Source organism: Bactrocera latifrons, unplaced genomic scaffold (genome assembly GCF_001853355.1).
Source record: "Bactrocera latifrons isolate USDA-ARS-PBARC rearing strain unplaced genomic scaffold, ASM185335v1 scaffold_24, whole genome shotgun sequence".
Taxonomy (NCBI): domain Eukaryota; kingdom Metazoa; phylum Arthropoda; class Insecta; order Diptera; family Tephritidae; genus Bactrocera; species Bactrocera latifrons.
The window spans coordinates 721,005-731,781 of NW_017535963.1; the positions used below are offsets into that span (position 1 = coordinate 721,005).

At 41.7% G+C, this 10,777-nt stretch overlaps 1 protein-coding gene across 5 annotated transcripts in view; it reads left to right on the forward strand.

Moving 5' to 3' along the window:
* Positions 1 to 8,564, forward strand: part of LOC108969100 (chondroitin sulfate proteoglycan 4) — a 29,390-nt gene extending 20,826 nt beyond the window's left edge. For all 5 annotated transcript variants that reach the window (XM_018933620.1, XM_018933618.1, XM_018933619.1 and 2 more), the window contains exons 4-14: positions 42 to 272; positions 345 to 526; positions 592 to 1,174; positions 1,230 to 2,258; positions 2,610 to 2,861; positions 2,926 to 4,076; positions 4,149 to 4,302; positions 4,365 to 4,665; positions 5,084 to 5,446; positions 5,500 to 6,415; positions 6,611 to 8,564. In XM_018933620.1, coding sequence (XP_018789165.1) covers positions 42 to 272; positions 345 to 526; positions 592 to 1,174; positions 1,230 to 2,258; positions 2,610 to 2,861; positions 2,926 to 4,076; positions 4,149 to 4,302; positions 4,365 to 4,665; positions 5,084 to 5,446; positions 5,500 to 6,415; positions 6,611 to 8,306 — 6,858 coding nt within the window. In that variant the 3' untranslated portion in view covers positions 8,307 to 8,564. The remainder of the gene's footprint in view (positions 1 to 41; positions 273 to 344; positions 527 to 591; positions 1,175 to 1,229; positions 2,259 to 2,609; positions 2,862 to 2,925; positions 4,077 to 4,148; positions 4,303 to 4,364; positions 4,666 to 5,083; positions 5,447 to 5,499; positions 6,416 to 6,610) is intronic.
* Positions 8,565 to 10,777: the final 2,213 nt, after the last annotated feature.

The window sequence follows — 10,777 nt, forward strand, 5'->3', positions numbered from 1 at the left end:
TATATCACAATTTCGCTAAAATACTGCTGTTACTCCTACAGCTGCGCTCGCCAAAGAAGCAGCGTCTGAACGACTTGGAGTGGCACGATGTGGCAGTGCAACGATATGAGAATAACATAACGCTGCAGGTGGATGGCAATATCATGCGCAAAACGCTGCCCGCCGAGATGTCCGCGCTGAATGTGCACTTCGGCACATTCCTTGGCGGGGTGGGCGATTTTCCCGCTGAGTATTTGACTGATGTAGTTGGCTTTCGTGGCTGCATATCGGATGTAAGCGCTTCTTAACTGTGGCATAATGTAACTTCTACATGCTACATACTACATATGCATTGCTTATTGCAGGTATTTTACAACAACATCAATGTCATTAAACGCGCCAAAGAGCGCACGGGCCACACGACTAGCATCGGCGTGACCTGGACGTGCAGCAACGAATTTGATGGCACCATAAAGGATGGTATTAGTTTTCTCAATGAAGACTCCTTTGCTTTGATGTCGAAAGAGTCGAACGCTGCCGGCGAGTCGTAAGTGAAACCAACGTGCTTTATTTATATGTTTTTACAAAATTACACATTCCTTGCCTTTCCAGCCTTGCTATGCAATTTCGCACCATGGAGCCGGCCGGTGTGCTCTTCTTTAATGGTGGCTATGACTTTGTGCTGCTGGAAATCGAAGAAGAGGCCGTTAAGTTAACATTCAATAAGGCTGGCAGTCTCGTACAGCTTTCGCCCAATCAAAGTGTCTCCGACGGCAAGTGGCATCGTATTTTACTGCGCTACAATGCCGCCATGGCTGAGCTGATACTGGATGAGGTCGTTTATAGCGGCCTACATGCGAATGATACCAAAGCCACCATCAATTTGGAGAAGAGTATATTCTTTGGCGGCGTACAAGAGGATATGCGTAGGCGTTTGCTAAATAAAGGTTTGCTTGTTAATGACCTCAGCTTCAAGGGTTGTATGCGTGGTCTTCAAGTAAATAAGTTGGACTTAGGTTTTCCGCAAATGAAGGTGTCACATCATTTGGCCGTGAATTGTGTTTGGAAGTACCCGTGCGTGGAGCACAAACCATGTTTGAAGAGCGGCATTTGCAATCAGTATGGTGTCGATGAGTTCATCTGCTACTGCGATCAGTCTTATTGCATCAAAGCTGACTATCAGGGCCCTTTCAAGGTAAATCAGAGAAAAAATCATTTTGCTTATAAATATTTACTTCTTCACTACACAGATCTTTACCGAAACGAGTCCCGAACTGGAGCTGCTCTACGTCTCTCCCATGCAATTGCTCGAAGGCGGCACCGTCTTTCTGTCGCCGCATTTCATCGACGTGCTCATTGATAAACGCAAGTATCCCAGCCTGACAGACACCTCGATCGCATTCCACGTCGTTCAACAGCCAAAATATGGCCAACTTTTACAGTTTTCGGTCGAGAAAAACAACTTTGTGCAGAGTCGCACTTTCAATTTGGTCGATCTCTCCACGGACAAGGTGAAATATGTGCACAACGGCATAGAGAACTTCAACGATCATGCCACGCTGGATATGCAAGTGTACGGCGATATACATAAGATACCTGAGAATATATTGGGGAAACATCGCTTTCTTCTACACGCCAATGTGACGCCCATTAACGATCCACCGCAACTACAAATACCCATCAATAAAATTTTGCGTGTAGTCGAAGGTATAGAACGTGTTTTGGATGTGGATCTCTTCAACATTGATGATCCCGATAGCGTAGCAACGGCTTTAATATATACTATAATGCCTTCAACGAACCCCGCTGAAGCATACGGGCGCTTCGTTGTTAATGGTATAGCAACGATGAGTTTCTCACAAGCCGATGTAAATGCGGCGAAGGTGAGTTTTCTCTACAACTCAACCACCACCGAGGCCTTTAGCTATCAGGTGCTCTTGCATGTCTCCGATGGCATTGAAACGAGTGATACTGTCTATTTACCGGTTTCGGTGCATCCATTGGAGTTACGTTTGGTCAACAATACAGGTTTGATCATGATACACAAGTCCGCATTGCCGATAAGTTCGGCCAATCTCTCGGTTGGCACCAATACTGCGGATGAGAACATCGATATACGTTACGATATAGTGAAGCCACCACAATATGGCGCTATACAGCGGTTGCGGCAGATCGATTCGTCTTGGGTGAACGTCGATTGGTTCAGCGATAGTCAAATGTTGCTTGGACACATCAGATATGTGCATGCCACCGAGTTTCCATGGCAAGATGAGTTTAAGGTGAGTTGGTGTTAATATTTACTCAATACAGAGTTGAATGGGATCGCCAAAAATGTCTGGACTTTACGTGTTTACCTTTCGGCGGCCAAGCTTTCGAGTCCAAAGCTCCAAAAGTCGAATTAAGACAGGGTTTGTATTTTTAATAGGCTATACATGTGAGGTGGCACAGATTTGTGAAAAGAACGTAAACGGTTTGTCTGAAAGTCTTTGCAAGAAATGTTGTCTTACAGCTTAACATCTGACGAGAAATTGTAGACTCAAAGTCTCTTTCATAGAGAGGGGATCGACTAAGCAGACACTTTTTTGTAGATTCCGTTGACTGATTATCACCTAATTTTCTTTTACTTACAGTTTATTGCTTCTTACGGCTTTGTGACCACACAAACATTTGATTTCCGTATCACCTTTACACGTCTCCGCATAAATTCCGCGAAACCTTCAAGCGTCATGGTTAACGGCACGCGTGAGTTCATATTGACGAGCGACGTATTGACTTATGAGACTGTACCGATTGACACATTTCCACGGAATATAATCTATAAAATAGTTAAACCAACGAAATATGGCGGAATCTTTGTCGAAGGGTCGCGTAAATATGCAAAGGTAGGAAGATACAAAGGTCTTTCGATTCTACGAGTTATGTGTTTACTTTTCATATTGTTTCCAGGAAATGGACTCCTTCACTCAACAAGATATTGATAAGAACCGTATACGCTACAAAACACATCTCACCAGCTACTCCAACTTCGTAGACTACTTGGAATTTGTGGTCTCCGTTGCTGAGTGTGATGACGTAATCGGGCGACTGACGATACGCTACGCACCACTCGAGTCGAACACAGATAAATTGACTTATCAGAAACGTGAGATACTGCTGGTGCAAGAAGGTGAACGCGCTCTAATTACTAAGAATCACTTTGAGATACGTTTTAATCTCTATGAGAGTCTACAATTCACCGTGACTGAAATGCCCAAGCACGGCACACTATGCCGCTATGATCAGCCAGCCGCTAAAGTTATACCAATAACGGAGTTTACATTGGAGCAATTATTTTTGAATGATGTGTACTACTGTCATGATGACACTGAGTCCACTGAAGACGCTTTCGATCTGCTCATACTCTCCACCGATGGCACAGATTTGCAATTTGTAGCCGATATTGATGTACGCATCAAATTGATCAACGATAATGCACCCTATCGCACGGCGGAACGTATTTTTCACGTGGTGCGTGGTGGCTACCGTACCCTCAGTCCCGATGTGTTGCAATACTTGGATGCCGATGTGAATACAAACCGTTCGGATATATTGTATATACATGTTTCGAGCACGAATGGCGCCTTCTACAAGATGGGTAATTTCATAGACACCTTCAGTCAGGATGACATCACAAATAGGCGCATAGCTTTCCAGCATAAAGGACCCGATGTTGGCACAGCATCATTCATAGTGACGGATCGTCAGCATGAGGTGAATGGTTTGTTGGAGGTGCATGCCTCCGATCCATTTGTATCCATGTTACCGACGAATGCTTCAATCGTGCAGGAGGGAAAATTCGTTATTTTACGCAATAAAGATTTCATATTGGAGACTAATTTGGACATGAAGTTGGATGAGATCTATTATGAGGTGATCAAGCCACCAGCTTATGGTATACTCATGTATTTGGGCAGATCACGAAGTGGCGGCAATGATACTATGACGGGTCAATATAAATCAGCGAATCTGACCTCGCTGACTAATTTCACACACTTGGATATTGAGCGTGATCGCTTGGTCTACTGGAATACGGAGATCGCATCCATGGACAAATTGCGGTGAGTAGTGATTTCTTTTATTTTAAACTGCGTCAATTCATTTTACCAAATTTGTTTCCCTAACATCAACAGTTATCGTGTGCATATCAAAAACATCTCAGCTGAGGGTGAGGTGATCATGCGCATATACCCCTCAGCCTATTGGGAACCCTTGCAAGTGAAGAAGAACCAAACGCTTAATGTGGAGGAATCTACGAGTGTGCTGATCTCACGCGACGTACTAGAGGTATTTGAAAACAGTTGAACATGATTTATTTGGCTTATGAACTATATTTTTTTCTATCTTAGGTCGTTCATCCCAACATCTCTCCCGGTGACATTACATTCTTGGTTACTTCTTCGCCCATGCATGGCTATTTGGAAATGCAATCCATGTCATTCGATGATGAATACAATTGCAAGGTCTTCGATCAGTCAGCAATAAATACGGAGAAAATGTTCTACATACAAGCCGGCGTCAATCAGTCCATGGACTATTTTATGTTTGATGTGACAAATGGTATTACTTGGCTGCGAAACTTGATGTTGAAAATTGTCATCATACCGGAGAAGCTTTATATGCATACGAATGTGGTATCCGTTGTTGAAGGTAGGGGTTCTGAGAGGAGATGAAGAGGTGATAACTTAAATAGTTAAGTTTTTCTCGAACTATCGTAGCGAGGATACTCACTAAGCAGTGTCCGACCAAGTGTAGCCATTGGGTTTTGTTTTGTTACGGCAAGATTAGTCTTTATATGGCTCAGGTTCGTAACCACATTTTCTTCTTAATTCTTCGAATGTTGTCTTAACGAAGACTTCGAACTCGCTTTCTCACTGGGACTCTTAAATATCAGTATCTGAAATGTCGCCAGATTCTGCGACAAGGGTTTCGTATAAATATTTTTAGGTTCTCCGTGCTAAAAACTTTAGATGTCCCAAAGTCTTGAGCCAGGCTTTGCATATTGCAAAATGAATAAAAAAAATCCTTGTCGACAAACTAAAACATAACCCCTCTCTCCTTCTCAAAGGAAAAACGATCCAGTTGAGCTCTTCGGACATTCAGCCTTTCTCCGAGTATTACCGTGGTAAAATACTGGAATACATAATAACTATAGCGCCGACTTCGGGCTACATTATGGCAGCCAATTCCAAAGTGAAACGTTTTACTCAAAAACAACTGGATCAGGGCAGCATACAGTATTTCCATAATGGCAATGAGAATGCGACAGATGTTATGACATTATTAGCTACAGCAAGGAATAAAGAGAGCGTACCATTCGAGTTGGAATTCTCCGTGGTGCCGGTCAATGACGAACAGCCGATGGTGGTTACGAATACCGGACTGCAAGTGTGGAGTGGTGGCAAATACATCATTAAGTACACAGATCTTAGTAAGTTTTTGAATATTTTTTAGCTATGTATCTCTGAAAATATTACCTTATAGTGGCGCAAGACTACGATACACCAGCCGATAATATAACCTTTATTGTCAATTACATTTATGGTGGTTATTTGGCCAAACGTGGCGATCTGCAACAAAAAATTGATACTTTCACTCAAGCACAAATTAACAACGAAGAAATTTGCTTCATACACGATTCCACATCGCGTCGCAACGAAATGTCATTTATGGTCACGGATGGACTCTTTAACACCGCAGATCAATTGCTGAATATCGCCATAAGACCTGTGGAGATACTTGAAGAGCGCAACACGAATTTGCATGTCTTCCCGCTCACCAAAAAGCAAATTTTACGCGATTACTTATACTTCCGTTGCTCCGATGAGGGACGTGAGATATATTATAACATAACAGTACCGCCGAGTCTCGGACGTATAGTAAATGAATATTCAGATAATGGTTTCTCGAAGGAAGTTACCGGTTTTACACAGAATGACATCGATAATGGACGCATCTTCTACGAACACACTTCGGTCATAATGGAGTTTCGTATAAACGATTCGTTTTACTTTGATGTGGTGGTCGATCGTAGTGATCGCCTACTGGATCAAAAGTTCAATGTGGAAATATCTGTTTCTTCCGGTGGTCTACTGCGCTTTTTGCCTGTGTCGAAACTGCAAGTTGATGAAGGTGGCTCAGTGCCAATTAAGTTGGACTTCTCTAAGATTTTAGAGTATCTAAAAACACGTGCTGGCATAAATAATCCCGAGTTGTATATTGAGGCCACACAAAAACCTATGCATGGCAGTATTGGACTCGGGCATGAGTTCAAAGCGATGCAGACGTTTCAGCCAAGCGATTTTTTGACTAAGAAAGTGTATTATATACACGATCACTCCGATACGCAGGACGATACGATTTTAATGTCGGTGTATCTGTCGCAGTACCTAGCGCAAGGGTAAGTGTATATTTGAGAATCAAATTTTGACAGCTCGACTGATTAAAAGTAAATATCGGGGTAGCGCAGATCTTACAAGTTCGGAGTTCTGTCTGTCTTACAATAAGTTAACCTATGATTGGCTACTAACAGATTTGATCACTTTTTTCAACTAACCAACCCAAATCCTTTTTTAATTTATCCCACCACGCGCAGCAACATTTTTCTATGCAACCTCACCGTGCCGGTCTCCATAAAGCCGATAAACGATCAGCCCTTCACACTCGTTACACATTTTCCGCAGATGACTGTGGTGGAAGGTGAAAACCAAACAATTACGCGTAATATGCTACTTACCGAAGACAAGGATACACCACCCGATGAGATTGTCTACGATGTGATGAGTGGACCGACGCTTGGTGTACTCAAGAAGCTTAATAGCGACGGACACGCCGAAGATTTGCTGGCATATTCGAATCAGTTCACACAAGCCGATATCAACAATGGTCGCATTGTTTTTGTACACTTCGGTACACCGCAGTCCACGACTTTTTGCTTTACCGTCTCTGATGGACAATTCAATCCGGCTTATGAGGTATTCACCATCAAAATTGCGCCCATCAGCTTACTGCCAGCAGACTATCAATATCCGGTGCTGGTGCCGCAAGGTGCCACCACAACCGTTATGAAGCTGGAACACATCTCTTTGCGCACGAATGTGCAACAGGAACGCCTGTCGTACAACATCACCAATTCACCGCTGTATGGCATCATCGTGTATAAGCACCAGCCCACACTGCGTTTCAATCAACACCAACTGGAAACGGCACAAATAAATTACATGCAAACGGATCTGAATCGCTCCAATGACACCTTCCAAGTCAGCGCTTATGTGCCGGGCACCATATACACCGCTACGGTGGATGTGCTGGTTGCCGTCGAGCCGGTTATCAAAATCACGAATATCTCTATGGTGAACGAATTGGGCAAGGTACGCTTGCAGTCCGTGCTCGTCGCGGAAAATCCGCTCTCGCTGAAGTTGAACAAATTCAATCCGAAATTCGTCATTACGCGCATGCCCACCACCGGCCAGTTACGGAAGATTATACGTAGCACCGGCTTAGCGGCCGAGTCGCAAAATGAGCGCTCTACTAGTACGTTTTCGTATAAGGAACTGCGCAGTGGCGTTGTTTACTTCGTGCCCAATGAAGCGGTGGAGCTTACAGTGGAGGATATGGATTACTTTGAGTATCAGTTACACATAAAGACCGTGCAACCGGCACAGAGCGTAGTTCATATTGAGTATCGTGCGCCGCAAGACACCAGTGGCAATAAAGTCACCATGGCCAGTAGCGAGTTCAGCTTCAATTACGTTGCGCTACTGATAGTGCTTATTGTGCTCATTGTCTGTATCTTGGTTGTGATGTTGCTACTCAAGATACGTTACTTGCGTCGCGATAAAGCCGATATTTCGAAAGATCAACCACCAGCTTTGCCTTGTCCACCCGATTTGACTTCAGTTAGTCCGCAACATCATCACCACCACCATCATCATCATCATTACGCCAACTCGGAGGCGGACTCAGTGCCCGCTACCGGCGCCTCCACACCGCTACCCGGTTTCAGTAATATACCACATTGCAAGATTATACCAGTTGAGTCGTACAAACATGATTATCCCGACTATGACCCGGACGAAGGTGATGAAACCGATGATGCGCAGCAAATGATGTTGCCACAGCGTTACAATCCCTATCACATGGAGAATGATACGTGGAGTTCATCGTGCGATATGGCCAATGATTTTGGCGGCTATTCAACGGTACCGCAAAGTAGCGCGCCGCCAACGGCAACACCGCCCTCAGCGCCGGCTAGTAATCCGCTCTTACGTAGAAACCAGTACTGGGTTTAACTTACGATATGTGTGAGGGAACTGACTTTAGAATTAAGGGAAGTATGTGCAGTCCGTGGGTGGTCCAGTGCCTTTTGAGCGTTTCATAGTTATGTAATATAAATATTCGATAATTGAGTACTTGAGTGACTAATAGAGTTAAGAAAACTTTGTAGAGCTGAAATTTTATACATACATACATATGTTTACACATATACATTTATGTAGACCATTTATCTTGCCAGTTCTTGTATAAACACGTAAGAAGTGTAACTATATGGTATATATAGTTTGATGTGAGTACTTAGCTTTTAACCGGCCATATTTTCAACACCAAACGTTTTTTACAAATTCTGTAGAATATACATTGATTGAGTCGAAATACATAATCATAAATATTTATATACATACATACCCATGCATACATATTTATTAAATAATAGTTGTAAAATACATATTTTTTCGTACAAAAAATTGTCTCTTTAGGTATGCGAAATTTTAATTTTAAGTACTGTAATGTTCGAATCTATATAAAAGTAAGATTATGACAATAAATGCATTTCTTTGTGTTTTCTTAAAAATAAATTTAAATGGTGTTTAATTTAAACATTGAAACAGTAGATAGCCAAGATTAACCAAGCGGTTATGGACAGCAGTTAAACTTACCTTTCTCCACTTTTTTGGCTCTCGAACTTGTTTAAATATTTAAATATATATACCTGAAATATCTCGCTTGTAGCAGAAGTAGAATAACGATATATTTTCAAACTAATTCTTTCTATAACCGAATCATTTCACTCAAGTTTTTACAAGGTATGTTCTTTTACACTTTGGTACAAAACTGGAGCTGATCACCTATGAGATCCTGCTGACCGGATGCAAAATAAATAAGTTAGAACAGAACTTTGTTTGAGATGAAGCCTTCAAATTATCTTTTCATAAGCTGTAGCGCAGGAAATAACAGACAGCGATTTGAGTTTTATATTTTTGCCGTCCACTTGCTTCGAAACGCATCTCAATCATTTCTGGAACTACATTAAGTGCGAGGTAAATATGGAAATAAAAAGAAAGGAAACGGAAAAACAGTTGACTCATTCACAATATTAGTAGATACGATGGTAAAAATTCTAGGTTGCAACACGATCAAACAATTACTCGATGGTATCTGAAATACGTAGAAGTTGAGGAATAGAAATCAACGCTACCTGACTGGCTATCCGGATGTGCAGATTTAACTGCTTTAACTGCTTTTCGTGGAGCTATTTCAAAACCCAACAATTCTCGGGCCTTTGAAGTGCTCAGGGAAAACTTTGATGCCAAATTATCACTATGCCAATGACGTCGTGCAACGTGCAAAGAACCATAAATCTTTCTCAGAACCTTTCTCTCGAAAACTCGCCTCTGCACCATATAGCAGGATGGGAATAATGAGTGACTTATGAAGTTTCGCCTTTATTCGCCGAGAGAGGACTTTACTTTTCAATTGCCTAATCAGTCCAAAGTAACACCCGTTGGCAAGTGTTATTCTGCGTTGGATTTCAAGGCTGACATTATTGTTGGTGTTGATGTTAATGCTGGTTCCAAGATAAACAAAATTATTTACGACTTCGAAGTTATGACTGTCAGCAGTGACGAGGGAACCAAGTCGCGAGTACCACGACTGTTTGATTGATGACAGCAGATATTTCGTCGTTCACTACCAGACCCATTTGTTTTGCTCTCTATCCAACCTGAAGAAAGCAGGACTAACAGCACGGTTGTTATGGTCAATGATATCGATGTCATCAGCGTACGCCAGCAGTTGTACTCTCCTATAGAAGATTGCACCATTCTCTATTCAGCTTTGCAGGTCGAATTATTTTATCCAGCAGTGAATTGAAGAAGGTGCCCCTTTAAGGAGTCGCCTTGTCTGAAATTTTGGTTTGGTATCTAACGTCTCGGAGAGGTCCTTGTCGATCCTAATCAAGGTTTTGGTATTGCTCAACGTATTATATTTGAAAATCAAAAACACTCGTCGGCACCACCAACTATTTTTATTTTTCTCTTCCCATGTTTACACTTAAAATCCCCCTTATTATTGTTTCTACTTACGCCGCTGGTATTAGGAGAAAGTAACTTATATTAGTATTTATAAAAGATATACAGTGAAAGTTAATCGCTTTAACTATAATCGCCGAAGAACAATATTTTATCAAATATGATAGCACTATAGCTCTGAGTTATATTTGTCGATCAAATTAGCAAGCATTTACTATTGTAAATAAACAGAGTGATAGAAGTTCTACCTCAATTTTTGGATGAATTTTTCGCGTTTAAAGCCTAACTATTAAGTACACATAACAAACATATAAGTGACGTATAGAAATTTACATATTTTTCACAATTAGGACAATAAAAACCTGCTAAATGAATTTATTTCATGAATTTTAAATTCACTTAGGGAAAGTGTTAGCTTTTTTTTTTAAACCAATCATGCAGAAAACACAGTTCTC